Raw genomic sequence first — 15,802 nt, 5'->3', positions numbered from 1 at the left:
ACCTGACAAAATCATGGAGCAGATCCTCCCGAAGGCACATGGAAAACAAAGATGAGGTAACTGGTGGTAATTAATATGGCTTCACCAAGGACAAGTCATACCTGACACACTTGGTAGCCTTTTATGATGGAGTTACAGCATCAGTGGATATAGGAAAAGCAACTGATGTCATCTACCTGGACTTGTGCAAAGAGTTTGACACTGTACTGCATGACATCCTGGTCGCCAAATTGAAGAATAATGGATTTGACGGATGGATGACTCACTGGGTAAGTAATTGGCTAGATAGCTGCACTCAGAAAGCTGCGGTCAATGGTTCCATGTCCAAGTGGAGAGCAGTGACACATGGCATTCCTCAGGGATCTGTGCTGGGACTGGTGCTATTTAACATGGCGACATGGACAGTGGGATTGAGTGCACCGTTAGCAAGTTTGCAGACAACACTAGGCTTAGCAAGTACAGCCAACACACTATAGGGAAGCAATGCCATCCAGAGGAACCTGGACAAGCTTAAGAGATGGGCTCATACCAACCTCGTGAAGTTCAACAAGGCCAAGCACAAGGCCCTCCATATAGGTCGGGGCAATCCCAAGCATACAGGTTGGATGGAGAATGGCTTGAGAGCAGCCCCGAGGAGAAGAATTTGAGGGTGTTGGTTGATGAAAGATTCAACATGAGCCAGCAATTTGAAAACTAGCCCAGACGACTAACCATTTACTGGGTTGCTTCAAGAGAAGTGCGATCATCAGGTCAAGGGAGGAGATTCTGTCCCTCTACTCTGCTCTTGTGAGAGTACTGAATCCAGTTCTAGAGCCCTCAACATAAGAATGGCATGGAGTTGTTGGAGAGGGTCCAGAGAAGGGCCATGAAGATGACTAGAGGACTGGAGCACCTCCCCTGTGAGGAAAAGTTGAGAGAGCTGGGGCTCTTCAGCCTAGAGATGAGAAGGCTCTGGGGAGATTATATAGCAGCCTTCCAGTACCTGAAGAGGCCTACAAGAAAGCTGAGGACATGTAGCAACAGGACAGGAGGAAATGGTTTTAAACCACTTAGACTAAATATTAGGAAAAAATTCTTCATTGCAAGGGTGGTGAGACACTGGAACAGGTTGTCCAGTAAGGTCGTGAATGCCCCTTCTCTGGGAAGCATTCAAGGCCAGGCTGGATGGGGCTTTAAGCAACCGGGTCTAGAGGGAGGTGTCCCTGCTATAGACAGGGAGGTTGGAACTGAGTGATCATGAAGGTCTTTTCCAACCCAAACCATTCTACGATTCTATGAAAAAATGGTGCTATAATTGTCCCACTGGCACTGTGGGCTAAAGGTCTAACAGTAAGCTTCACTGCAACTCAAGACCCAGTATACCCAGAAGCTGACTGGGTAAAAAGAAAGACATCTAAAGAGCAAGTATAAACGCAACGTGAGTGAGAAGCAATCAAGCTTGTGAAAGAAATGCTGGATAAGTCATTATCTTTAGTCTAATGTCATCCTGGGATTGTCCTGGAAGCATATCTCACACTAAACAATTCCTGAGCGGCCCTGGAGAAGGCCACACATGCTGATAACTTCTCCAAAAGGGAAACAAGTACAGATAGCAATAAGATGTAATAAAAAGTTAAATTTTACAAGGTTAAGCTGACTAACAAACTGAACTGTGTGCAATGACCGTTTTTAAGCAGATTCAATGAATCATTGATGTGAAAATGGGGCAGTGGACTGCATTTACAAGTAGTAAAAACACAGGTTAACACACACTACTGTGTGCATTCAGTACACAGAAAGTTCAGTACACTGAACTTGGTGTTGAAAAATAAGTCAAGTCTCAAAGACTACAGATTTTGTTTCAATATACCACCAAAGTGACAGCAGAAAGATTTTTCAGCTCTTCTGCTCCAGATTTCAAATCACCATTCCAAATCACTTAACTGCTACAAAAGTATTCCATTCTTAAGGATAAGAATTCTGGCTTCAGGACCAAAAAGATAAAATCAAATCAATACTTGTCATTCATTACATACAACATGCAAGCAGTTTGACTTAAAGGAACCTTCTTTATAGCAAACTCCTCCCCTCTCTTACAACAGCACTGCCACCCCTACAGTATGCAGAACACCCGGTATCTGTAAGATGCAGGGTACTTATGGGGGCTCTAAGATGTAGAAAGAAGAAAGATGCACTCCAAATTCCTTCCCTTTATTCTTTTGCTCAGCTTCACTGGCCAGCAAGGACGAATGGCTTAGCCAGGCTGAAGAACAATGAGGAAAAGTTCCTCAGCACCAAGGAATGTCATATTCCACTACCTCATGCCATCTCACCCACTCCTCTCCTTCTCCACCTCAAATCCTGTCTTCTCACATTTGCTTTCAGGTTGAATTGGAGGGAAGTGCAGTTGCAAGCAGTGGTCCAGGTAAAAAGATGATGAGCAAGAAAAATAAAAAATGAAGTATAATCTCTACAGCCAGCAGCAATTCCCCATGGTTTCCTATTCCAGGTGCTTGATACAGTGTGCGCTTATCATGCCAGGTATGGGGGCTGTGCATCACAAGACAAGGAGGTTTTCTTTACATTCCAAAAATGCCTCCCTAACTGCTCAGTTAAGCAACATAAATCAGCATTTCCTGATGAACATCCTATCAGATTGCACAGCTGAAAAATACTTTGTTCTAGTTTTAGCAACACATTAAGAAAAAGGTAATAATGACTGTAATGCAAACTGAATTCAAAGTAGAAGTTCCAAGTTATTCTTTGTATTGTTATGCGTAAAGTTGATACAAACAAACATTTACCTTATTATAATATATATTGCAGCACACATTAATCAAGATTAATTAAATGGATAGTGCAAGTTGAGAACACACACGTTAGATGCCAAAATAGGGAGGATGAGTAAGATGGTATTAAATTTCCACAGCTATGATTAATCATAGTTAATCTATCAGTGCTCAGCCAAAAATAAACTAATAGTCAAAAAAGAAAAAAAATGTCGAAGTAAAATAAAACAAAATAAAATAAAGAACCTCTGGAAAGGGAATGCACTCCTCTAAAGGTTTTAGAAATACACTGTCAGCTGAACTGCAAAGCTATCCTAGTGGCACCACTTCTCCCCTAAGAAGATGTTATAAAAATGAGTCACGCCCAGATGACATACAAAATCCTTAATGCATCTGTTTGAGGGACTTGCTGTGTTATTGTCCTCTTTGGACTTTGAGTTCCCCCTCAAGCCATAGTTTGTTGGAACTATATATTCAGTTCAGACTAATTGATGCAGTACATTTGCAGTATTGTTTCCAAAATATTTCCACCAGTGTTTCAAATGTTTAAAAATTAACAGTGGGGGTACTTAGCTATTGGAACAATTTAACAAGGGTTGTCATTGAAAGTTTCTTTCTATTGAGGCTAGATGTCCTTCTAGCAGTACCATGTAGTTAAAATAGGAATGAATTCAGGAAAGTTCTGCTGGCCTGAGTTATACAAGACATGCTTTTTACCTTTTTTGGGGAAGGTTGAAGGGGAAGGGGGGGGGAACTAATTTATTAATTTATTATTTTTCCAGCAGATATTTCTTCCCAGAATCAACAGAACTCAACTTAGTTTCGTGGCTATTCTAACACCACTGATCTGCATTTCCAGCTAAGTTCTTGTCTATGGTTGCGGGAGAAATACACTTTGAATGTTAATCTTCCTACTCTACATAACGCACTGAATTTAGGGATATTTTGGGCACATACCTAGTTTACATCATCTGCTCAGTTGCCCCACTATGAATAGAAAATTATTATAGTACTGTGGAAAACATAAAACAGCAATACAAACGACAAGAAATAGAAAGCATTTAATTTCATTTCTACAGCACAGGTGATCAAACTAAAAGAAGAAACAGTTCATCTTAACGCAGCATTTTGGTTTGTACCTTGGGTCCACATTTGCTGTTGCTTCATCAATGATAAGGATCCGATTTTTTTTTAGAACTGCTCTGGCAAGACACACCAGCTGTCTCTGACCAACACTAAAATTAGACCCAGATTCTGCGAGCTGTGTCTCCATTTTATTAGGTAGATCTTCCACAACCTCTTTCAGTTGCACCTGTTGACATGTCAACATATTGTAGGATGAGTAACTCCCTTTCAAATCAGCTATTGTATGTCTGATGACACAGTAATAAGTATGCAAGATTTACCTTTTATATTCTGGCACAAATGACTAAGTGCCAAGTTGGATTACACAGTGTCAGTTATTAGAATTCTAAAAACATTAAAGCATATTGTTAAGAATCTATTAATGTTCATTAAAACTAAGATATGAATCAAGATGTAACCAAAACATCATCCCAAGGAATAATTTCTTCATAAAAGACTTATGTAACAATATACATGTCTACACACATGCACAAACAACATACACTGACAAACACAGACACAACGGTCTACCTTTTTCCATCAACAGCTATGCCCTTATCAAACCTTGGGAAAACATCTAAAACCTAATGCACATAAGCACAACAGTGTAATTTGGCTTGTAGACATCAGATGTACATTATTAGATTTAGTAAATCACCTCTTCCAAGGCATTCCACAGTTCTTCGTCAGTGTATTCATTGAAAGGATCTAAGTTTTTCCTCATTGTCCCAGTGAACAATACAGGCTCCTAAAACCAAGTAAAATTAGCAGTCTATTACAAACACAGGTTTTATTATCACAATAAGTAAGCTAATAACAGTCAAAATTAACCCACAACACAGAAATATCCTACAACAAGCTACCTTTTATGAAACATGGAAGAGTACTTAGCACACTGAAAAGGAGGGAAAAAAGAAATTAAATATTCAGATGTTCTGTGTGGAGATAATTTACCAGAGTAGGTCTATTTGTAAATTGCTGTACACAGTTACATTGGTTCTCAAATGGGCATTTACGTGAGACTGTTTAGATGCCACAAGCTATATATATATACTTCCATGCAATCACTGCTACCCTGGTATTCTGAGTGAAAACCAAAAACTGCTGATGTCAATGGGCTCAGAATCCTAAATTATGTTTGGGTAGTTTCTAAAATTCGTGTTTACACTAAATAAAACAAAGATGAATTAAAGAGCTCCCAATGACATTTTTGTTCTTTTCTTTTTCCCCTCTCTTCATTTCATAGTATAAAAGCCTTTCAGTTTTACCAGAAGAGCCTAGAAGAAACAACTTGTACTATTTCAGAGCAATGCTTAATTCTTCCTGCACATACATATAACCTCACAAAGAAGTTAATCTACATGCCTACCACATCATATCAAGGTTACTCAGGTTACTTACAGCTGGTCAAAGATCTAACTCAAAATAAACCACTGAGTCAAACCAGTACAGTCTCCTATTAAGGCGCCAGTGTGGGTTTACCAGTGCTCAAAGCAGCCATTGTTCTACTTCAGTTCCCATTCAAACAAGTAACAGATCATTAATTACATGGACATAAATCAATGCACATTGAAAAAACATGGTGTGTGAGAAGGTGGAAGATGGTTTTTGGTCCAATGTTCCCTGAGCAGCAAGTACTAACTAAGGTGATTTGCCAGACCTGAGAATCATGCACTGACTCAACTAAATTTCTCTTAATACTATATCAAGACAACAGCTCAAAAGCTTTAATAGTGCTAATCATAAAAGGAGACTACTCATCAAATAATCAGACTTTTGTTTGATTTGGACAAATCTTATTTCAAATGTTTTCTTTTTTTCCTCTATAAAAGAAAGGATGCCTGAACTTGTATTTCATTATTTCAGCTTATGCCAAGATTACTCTCTTTTGACTGACTTCCCACCTAACTCTATTGATGGCCAGTCCCAAATGGCAGCAGCAAATCAGACCAGAATTCAATGTTAACCCTTTTATTATCTTGACATCTAAACCATTCTGAGTGGCCTCAAAGGAGTAACAAAGACAGAACACGCCGCAAACACTGTAAAAGAATATGCATTTCTTGACACAGCATGCCAATTATACGAAACTTTGCATTGACAGTACATGCCACTAAAAAAAGTGTTGAATGAACAAAAGGATTTAAAAAACATTAAATGGTTTGAAGAACATTTTTCTTCCAGAACACCTGAAAAGTAATTACTCTAACACTTTTTTCAAAATATACTATTTGGTGCATTTTGAACGTCTTGTTAGGTTTGTTTTCCTTTTCACTCTATTTTTATAGGTTGGTGAAATAAGGGACTGAATTTAAAAAATGTTCTTAACTACGATAAAAGTCTTAACAACACACATGCATTGCAACAGTAGATAAGGATATTTTTTTAATTACCATTTCTGACACAGATTATTATTCAAAATAGTCTGGTTTATGAGAGGAAAGTAATAAGACAAACCTGTAAATAATTGTTGTAAAAATGCTTGCAGTCAGAGAGGCAGACAACATTTGCATAGAAAAGATTTACAAACACAACCTTCATACAGCTCTATCCAAACAAGCAATTAGAAGCCTAAGCACATTTTTATTTCTCCAGGTAGGTATTTAAGCTTATATATAAGAAAACTTCAGTCTTGCCTCATTACTCTCTAGGAACGGTTTAGTTTAGCATGCCTTGTAATTTAAATGAACATCTCCCTCCCTGGTGTTTTTTTTTTTTTTTCTTTTAAAGCTTCCCACATAATTATGAAGATATTTGCTGCAAAATAACTGCCTGTTACGTGACGATTTCTATTATTAATACTAGTGTTATTAACATACTACAAAGACAGCGTTTGTCACTCAGTTTACTACAGCACGAACCTTATTCCAAACCATCCTCCTGTTCTTACTACCATCGTTTCAACATTCTGCATATTTTTAGTGAAAACAAGTCTTCCCTTATGTGGAAAACAGATGCCACTTGCTATCCTTCAGACACTTAAAGCCCCTTGAGCCCACAGTGAAAACCCTATCACAATATTCTACTGGAATAAAATCATTTATGGCCATAAGACAGCGTCAGTAAGATGTTGTATACAAAAAATAAATAATGGAAATAATGTGTAACTAAATGCAGTGAACTTTGAGCATCTGCATAACTCAATGTGTAGAAACCGTACCTGACCAACAGCTTTCCTGCCTCAACACTGCATTTTAGCCAACGGGACTGAATGCTTCCCAATGTGGAAATCACTTGCAAAAGGGAAGGGCTTTGGGAAAGCTGCAGACCACCGTAAAAAACCTGATGACTGTATATTTTCAGGAGAAAGGAACTTAAGTCCACATGAAGTTCTCTTTAGATCCCATAAGTCGACTATTTCCATAGTTACACCAAGTACCTCTGCTGTGCACAAAGAAAGATTTCAGCATACAGAAGCAAAAAGCAGCCTGCATTAGGCAACAATCCAGTTGTTGGGGAAGTACTTATTTATTTTTATTAAGATACATACTTTCTTTCTCTGACTTGTATTCTTGGGAAAATAAAAACATACAAAAAAACAAAAAAGGCACGTACTCCAATGAGGCTGGAACCACTGTTCACTGCCATTTTTTATCAGATTCTCAATTCAAAGAAAGTAATATAAACACTCTTAATGCCATCGCAATGACTGACTAGCAAAGATTCAGATAAAAATATGGCCAAAGAACTCTAAATACAACTTCCATAACAAAATACAAAGATTCTAGAATCAGTGTTAAACACAGTAAATGAATTTCTCTGGCTATCCAGTCTACTGTTCTATCAACCTGCTGTAAAAAAAACACAAGATAATTATTTGCCACAGAGATGGACTTTGCGTGTGCAATGTATGAACTTTTCCCTCTTCTTTTGTTCTCTACTGGAGAGGAATTAGCCCTCTTATGAAATGCAGTAATCTGCACATACACTGCCTTCAGGAAGTTCTGAGGTTACACATAAACCTTCTCTTCTTCATTGCTTCATTCAAAAGGCAGACAATAGAACACAACACTTCTGGCCTACTGGACTTCTTAGAACATCCTTTCTTCTGTTCCAACATCAGCGCTGTATCTATTCCCAACAATGTCTTTTCTCCCCCCTCTTCCATGGCAGCCTTTCCTATATTCAGTATTTGAAGATCACCAAGTTCTTATTTATGGGTAATGATCCACTCTTTTTTCTCTTCCTGTTCTCCTCTCCAGCTTTCTCTCCATAATCGAAAGTCTGGTAGCTCATTTACTGTTGGCATATGTGCTCTTTCAAGACCTAGCCTCAGTTGGTTAATACAGGAGTGCCTACAGAGCTGAATGTAGCTCCTCAAAGTCCCTTACTAAGAAAGCTTCAGGCAATGCACCAGGTGAGAGTTTCTGCTAAAGAAGGAACTGACATCAGAGGACTGCTGAAGCTATGAGTATTCCCACCCATTTTTCCTTGCTCATTCCCAGCCATGGAGGACAGCATATTGCTAACATCTACTTGTAATTATTCTGGAGGAATGGACTGAAAATAGAACTAGGAAGAAAACCCTCCAGTTCCCAAAGCTGATTCTGTTCTATATACTCTGTATACATATCCTGGCAAAGCATTTAAGTACTACAGAGAAAATGTTTATAGCAAAGTCAGTTTCTTACCTGAGGTATAATTGAAATTTTCTTTCTTAAGTCATGGAGGCCTAGCTCTGATGTCAAGTACTTATCAATCCAGATCCTTCCTTCAGGTTCAGCCAACCGAAAAAGGGCTGCTATCAAAGAGCTCTTCCCAGCTCCTGTTCTTCCCACAATTCCAACCTGCAGACCAAACAAAGCTTGTACAATTAGACCAGGAGCCTTGCAGGATAAGGAACAGTTTTAGAACATCACAGGATTTGTAATAGAACAAACATAAAACAAAACTACTTTGTAATTAACACTTTTTCAAGAGGAAGAAACATTCCTGCTAGATCAGTTGGGATTCAGGTGACAATTGAATCCAAAGTGATTTTTAATGATCATATCATTCAAAGGTGAAAGAAATATTTTCCTAACGAAGATTTTTCCCTCGATGCATTGTGTTTTATTGTGTATATAAGATGGAGCAGTCTGATGCGTAATGTGATTCAAGGCAACCAATTTTACATAAAATCTGGTTTGCTGCTTGATGTTAAGTAAATCACTTCAGGCATGCACCTACTTCTCAATCCAGAAAAGGACTCTTATGAGCACTTCAGGAACAATTTATTACTCCCAGTTTAGAAACTAAGGCTGGTTAGTATGGTTAAGGTAAAGTACTGTAAAGTATTCCGATTCTAGAGCCAAAGTAAACTTAAAACTAGCAGTAGGATTATAAACAGTACTCAGATAGCTTCAGCAGAGAGGATACCAGCATTGAAACTACTGGACAACAGGAGCAAGCACAAATTCCCATCTAAACAGGATGAACAGTGAATAATAAAATCATAATGATTCAGGCTTCATTAGGTTCCCCAAGGAAATCAGAAACTGAATGCAATGTGAAAAAACAATGCTTTCAGAAAAAAAAAGAGGTAGAGACGATGCAAAATATGAGATTGCTAACTTTTATGACAGGGAGTAAGATTTATAAATATCATATAAAAATGAGATTTGGGAGAAAGTAAGGCCATTAATAATTAAGAAGAAACAAAATTAGTGATGGTTAAATACTACTTGAACAGCAAACCTTAAAAATATGTTGTCTGCAGGTGAACAATACTTAAAGAAAACAATGTACAGTAATCAATTGTATCATAGAAGGTGATGGGTGTAACTCACTATGCAGATCTGATTTGGCAAGATTTGTTATTTCCTGCACTCAGTTTTAATCGCTACATTTCCAGAAAGAAATCAACATACTGGAAAGAGTTCAGAGAAGTGCAACATAAAATTAATATGAGTTGGAGATACTGATTTTGTGAGGAAGGATTTATGAGGATTAAACATGTACAATATAGACTGGCAAAGCGATTCAGGTGCAGAAAGGAAGAAAAAACATGAAAACCTTCATGAGTATACGTACAGACACCAGAGGGCAATTACCCACTGCCTGAGACTCAGATGTATGCAGTAATGACTGCTGGAATGAAATTAAGCATAGGAAACATTACACTGAAAAGCAAGGAAGAATGTTCTAGTAGTCAGAGACCTTCAGCTCAGATAGAGCAACGTGTCCACATTTGAACAAAAATACACAAGAAGAGCAACTTACACTGCATAATCTAAACAGTATTTCCTAATTCCATTTTCTGATTGAAAAATTTAATCTAACAATTCATTACTGTGCAACTGTACATAAATTGTGGTGCTTACTAGTAAAGCTACTGCATAATCTAATCAAATATACTACATTAAATAATAAGATATCCAGTATTCATATTATATCCAAACAATAGGAAACAAAGGAAAAAAACAGTTCTGAACAGTTACATTACATCTCAGAAAGAAAATACTGAATGGAGAATACAAACAGTTATGAAAACAAAAGTTCAATTGTTTCCTGTAAACATCAGTGATACAAAGTATTGCATTAAGAACATACAGAAAAACAACAACAAAAAAACCCCATTGATACTTAAAATAAAAATGCAGCTGCTCTGCATGTTGTCAAAATCCCACTTTCAGTTTGGCAACAAATGAAAGGACTATGCTCCTCAGTATTTAGAAGAATCTATTTGTATTTTTGGTCCAATTGACTACAGGCTGCTGAAAATTAACATGAATTTGAAACAGTTCTCCCTATAGACTTTTTTTTAAAAAACACTGTATTTGTTTGAGATCCACATCTATAACTAATGCAAACACAAAGATGGTCTGCAAACGGAAGTCCTGGCCACCTAACAGGAATCACCTAACCAGGATTTTGTAGCCTTGATGTAAGCCATGTGCATACACAAGAGTACACCTGCTACACTGGACTCATCATTACTCAAAAGTCACTTGTACTTGAAAGCAGAGCTGCACAAAAAATGAGCATGTCAGCTACTGCTCTCAAACTGCTCTTGCTACCCTTCAGGCAACCTCCCTTTCATGCTATACTGTAAGGGTATTTGTGTGAACAGCATCCATGCCATAAATCTAGATCCTTACCCTCCTAACTTTTTCATGTAGCCATACCCTTAGATTCAGGATTTGTTGAGGCAATGTACACTTAACAATTCATAGTCAATAATCATTCGTAAGTTGTTGAATTCAACTAACCTTCCTAAAACAAAGACAGTGGTGTTTACAAACTAGGGTTGTACATGGCAATCTGCTTCAGAGACACGACTTTTTACATAGGCAGATAGCGATAGGACAAGGGGGAATGGTTTGCAACTAAAAAACGGAAGATTTAGATAAGATATTAGAGGGAAATTTTTCACTGTGAGGGTTGTAAGGCACTGGCACAGGCTGCCTGGAGAACCTGTGGGTGCCCTATCCCTGAACGTGGTCAAGGCCAGATTGGATGAGGCCCTGGACAGCCTGAGCTGGTGGGTTAGCAGACTTACCCACGGCATGGGGTGGGACTAGGTGAGCTTTAAGGTCCCTTCCAACCCAATTAACTCTGTGATTCTATGATTCACCTATACTACCAGAGCACAGCTGGCTGCTAACTCCTTGTGTGAGCATTCTCTGGTCTGTCTCAAGCAGACTGCACTGGGTTAGCAAAGACGGTTAAATGAGAAGGACCCTCCTCACCTACTTTGACTATAAGGAGATACCAAACACAGAAACATGCTGGCTAGGTGGCAGGTGTAAAGACACCACAACCCATAAGTGATCTCTTAGAAGTTGCCTCCTCTATTCTTCCTGCACCTAGAGCCTGGCAGACTGGGTGCATGGTCAGTTACAAGAAAATCTAAGCACATGGCAGAAGTTTAAAATTCATTAGTTCCATGAGAGGCACTGCAGTCACCAGAAGTCTGAAGTAGTCAGGCGTATGAGCAAGCATAGAAGCACTCAATGACAGCTCCATGGGTAGAACCCCCCCAATGCATCAGAAACCTGGTTCTGAAGAGACATTTCTCCATAATTAAAAACAGTATAAGGGGCACACAGATGCTTGAAAGATTTATTTTACACAGTGGCAGTCTACTGCAGTATTGTGCAAAACATCATAGAAAACAAACATGAAATTCTTGGCAATGGTTTCAAGCTGAACAAATTCACTTCAGGATGACAAACCACAGCACAACCAGAACAAAAATAAATATACCCACTCATCCCTCCTCCTCCTGCCCCTACCAAGAAGTGAGTACTACAACATTATTATCTCTTGCTTCCATTTTATTATTATTATTACTACTTTAATTCTCTCCCTAAGAAAAGTAAACTGCCTTGTCTGCTATTACACTGGGATGATGTATTACAGCTGAAGAGATGGCCCATAGGCAAGAAAGGTTCTTTTTCTTAAGTACCTTTTTTTAACTCATCCAATCTTAATTCCATGCAGCGAAGTTGTGTTGAATTCTTGTAACACACATGTTATTAAAAGGGTCCACTTGAGGAACAAAACAGGCTTGGGACTGAATGGAAAAGCATGTTACAAATGAGGCAAAGGTAATGATTGTAGAGAGTTTAACCAGCCTCCTAGGGAAGATATCCTAATCAAAAAAGTACGTGTGTATTTGAAATGTAGCAAAGTGTGAATTAACACTGTAGGGCTCTAATTTAATTTTGTCTGTGGGAGAGACCTTCCTTACAGCACTCCTTCAATTGGGATAGTGTCAAAATTGGGGAGGAAGAGTCAAATCTGCAGAGGAGGAAGAGTTTTATTTCTATGTTTCTTTTGGCTACCAATCCAATTAACAGCAACAGTTAATTGGATTGATAGCCAAAAGGAACTGAAATAAAATCCCCAACTCTGAAGTTATGCAATGGATTTGTATTTCTTTCTTCTCTCTTCTATTCTGGGCTCTGTGCAAGAACATGTACATTCCTTATATGCAGTAGTCTCTGCTCACCTTCTGTGTTGATACCCTTCATTCCATTTCTGTTTCCTTTACTGAATTCCCAATTTCCTAATGCAGCTTCATTTGCTTTAGATTTTAACAAACGTTTTGGGTTTTGTTCATATTCCGAATGTCAACCACTTTCTGATGAAGTCTACATTTTATCAGTTATTAAATATTTTTAACCTTTTGTTTTGATATACAGAAATGTAACATTCCTGGATTCATTGATGCTATATTTACAGGAAATAAAGAGGCTCCAACTAATGTTATTAAGTATGGTCACCTTATTTTTTAAAATTACAATTATCTGATTTCCTAACATTCATGTATTTTACAGTGTCTTTTTGTAACACAGCTTCTTTTCGACTTACCCTCTTTGCTTAATTGCAATAAATGACCAAACCCAACAATATACATACCTTTTCTTCTGGTTTAATAACAACAGACAAATGTCTTAATACCAAAGGTCCATCTAGACTGTAAGTGAAGTTAACATTTTCAAATGCTATCATTCCATGGCTTGGCCATTCAGGTGGTGGATGCTTGTTGGTTTCCCAAGGGGCTTCTTTTTCGAGATCCGTGTATTCCATTACTCTTTCTACTGATATCATCTAAGGGGAGGAAAGAAGACATATCCATAAATTTCAGTTTACTCTGTTTTTTCAATGCACACCCACACACACACACGTGGATTTTTACCGTGAAGATTCAATGGAAATTATTCCAGAGCTTTTCCTTCAGGCAAAGATAGGAGTGCTTGGTACCATCCTATACTTCATGCAACTGAATCAGTGAGATTAACTACAACTTGGTGTACGTGCATAAGTTTTAAGAAACTTAAGCTAAGATTGTTGTCTTGGCTAGTTTGACACCATTTCACTGTCTATTAAGAAAACAGAGATAGAAATGAAACTGCCATATAAGCTACAAGCATACCAATGATAGGTACTAGCATTGTCACAATATACTAGAAGTTACCATCTTCACCTTCCCTTTTTTGTCCTCCTCACTACCACTGCACTAGTGCTTTTTAATATGTTTGTCACAAGCAACTCCAAAATCTAAGATAACTGTTACACCATATTATTGCCTTAATATTCAGAAAAACTTGTTTCCCTGTATATTTGACATAAAATACTAAATAATTGCAGTATTTGATGTTGTCTTTAGTCTTAGGAAGGGAAGAAAAATAGAAGTTGAGCAATCTAGGCACTCCTTCTTCCCTCTCAGGTAAATAATAAAAGTTGTATTTAGGCTTTGGCAAATATTCTCACCCAAACAACTATCTGTACAGCTTATTTTACTTAACTGTATGCATGTATAGATGGATTTTAAAAAAGCCATCTTAAAGATATCCAGTAAGCTTACCTTCCCTCAAGTGGCTTTAAAGAACAGCAGTCACCAGGCAACAAGTTCTCTGACCTCACTGCCATCTACCCATTCCACATTACAAAACAGGCTCAGACAAAAAATGCGTAAAGAAAGAAATATAGAAAGGGAACTGTTCTTGTCTCCCCCAAAATAGTCAGCCTTTAATAGCACGAGATTTCTGCTGGATGTCCACTTGTCATAGCTCCAGAAGATGATCAATATTCCACTAGAAAGCCAGCTAGTGAATGGTGAGTCTTTTTCCTCCAAGATATTTTTGAATAACAGCCTCCAACAGAATCCAATAGATTTATCCTTCCAAATCTTCCTAACTGGTCCAAAAAAAAATCCCAAGAACTTTTCTCTCTATTTCCCCAAAGTGTGTGACCATTAGCTTATTCATGTCTGAAAAATGCTATAGAGAAGCAAAATGCTAGCCAAAAAAACCCATCACCACCACCAATAACACACCTAATATTGTTATTTATTTAATCTGCTATTAAACATAGTTTTGGTCCTTTTATTAAAGGAATATATATGTCTCCTAGAGTACGGACATATTTACAAGCAACCTTCATCTTTCAACCCAAATAGGTTTATGATGTAGTATGTTCCTTTTATAACCCTTTTTTCTTACACATTAGCTTAAAAAGAAAATAGACAAAACACAGCATGCTAGTAGATGTTGTAAACTGGTGAAAAGTATATTGTTTTACATATATTCAAAACCACACTACCCTCTCAGGTGAATATAAACTTAAATATTTTCAAATACTTGTTAACTTAAAACAAGTTAAGAACGTGTAAGCCTTTACAGTGAATTAACAGGGTCACAAAAATTCTAATGATGGATATAAACAAAAATAAACATGCAGTAATGCATGCAAAAAAAAAAAAATTAAATCTCCAATTTAAAGAAGTCTTTAAGAAAAAAATCTTACTTATTGAGTGATTAATTTTATGTAATTTAGTGACTTCGAATGCAGATTCTACATCAAAACTAGACAGCCTTCTTTCTACCAAAGAAAGGAGATTATAAAGGTTCCCATACTATCAACAGAGATGGACAATTCATCTGAATAGACATTCAAAATCAATGAGACAAATTATACTCTAGAAGAAGCTGTTTTTCTCTACTGTCTTTAAGTAGCGTTTCAGTTGCCCAATAAGGTAATTAACATCCTAAGTTAACTAAGAAGACTGCCATCCTTAAAGCATCATGTCACAACTACACAAAGGAATCAAGAAGTGAAAAGGAAGAAATAAACGTTACCAGGTTTTCAACTTCAGCACTTTGTCTAACACCCCACTGGAATGTTCCCATGAGAGTGATTGCATAGGACAGTGCCAAACCAACTTGCCCCGCATTCAAAGCTGCAGAACAAAGAAAAGAGAGAATCAAATAGGTACACTACTAATTACACAATTCTAGTTAACTTCACTTTCATGAGGTTTCTTACATGATGGAATTATCACAGCCAGAATTTTGTTTGGTTACACCATACTTACCATCTGTGTGTGCAATGAGTAGCTCCAGGCAGAACAGTTTCTTGCAGCACTTTCTGGGAGTATGTTTTGGATATTATTTGTGTTTTTGGAATGAATCCTGATACTT

At 37.6% G+C, this 15,802-nt stretch overlaps 1 protein-coding gene across 1 annotated transcript in view; it reads right to left on the bottom strand.

Annotated features, from left to right (window-relative positions):
- ABCC4 (ATP binding cassette subfamily C member 4) overlaps positions 1-15,802 on the bottom strand; it is a gene marked incomplete at its 5' end in the record, with an annotated part of 96,940 nt that overhangs the window by 27,878 nt on the left and 53,260 nt on the right. Inside the window, 6 exons of the mRNA XM_031557820.1 lie at positions 3,908-4,080; positions 4,552-4,641; positions 8,525-8,680; positions 9,906-9,962; positions 13,239-13,430; positions 15,461-15,561. Of these exons, the coding sequence (XP_031413680.1) occupies positions 3,908-4,080; positions 4,552-4,641; positions 8,525-8,680; positions 9,906-9,962; positions 13,239-13,430; positions 15,461-15,561 (769 nt within the window). The remainder of the gene's footprint in view (positions 1-3,907; positions 4,081-4,551; positions 4,642-8,524; positions 8,681-9,905; positions 9,963-13,238; positions 13,431-15,460; positions 15,562-15,802) is intronic.

The sequence above is a fragment of the Meleagris gallopavo genome, chromosome 1, assembly GCF_000146605.3.
Source record: "Meleagris gallopavo isolate NT-WF06-2002-E0010 breed Aviagen turkey brand Nicholas breeding stock chromosome 1, Turkey_5.1, whole genome shotgun sequence".
Classification (NCBI taxonomy): Eukaryota; Metazoa; Chordata; class Aves; order Galliformes; family Phasianidae; genus Meleagris; species Meleagris gallopavo.
This window is presented reverse-complemented; position numbering and strand designations above follow the sequence as displayed.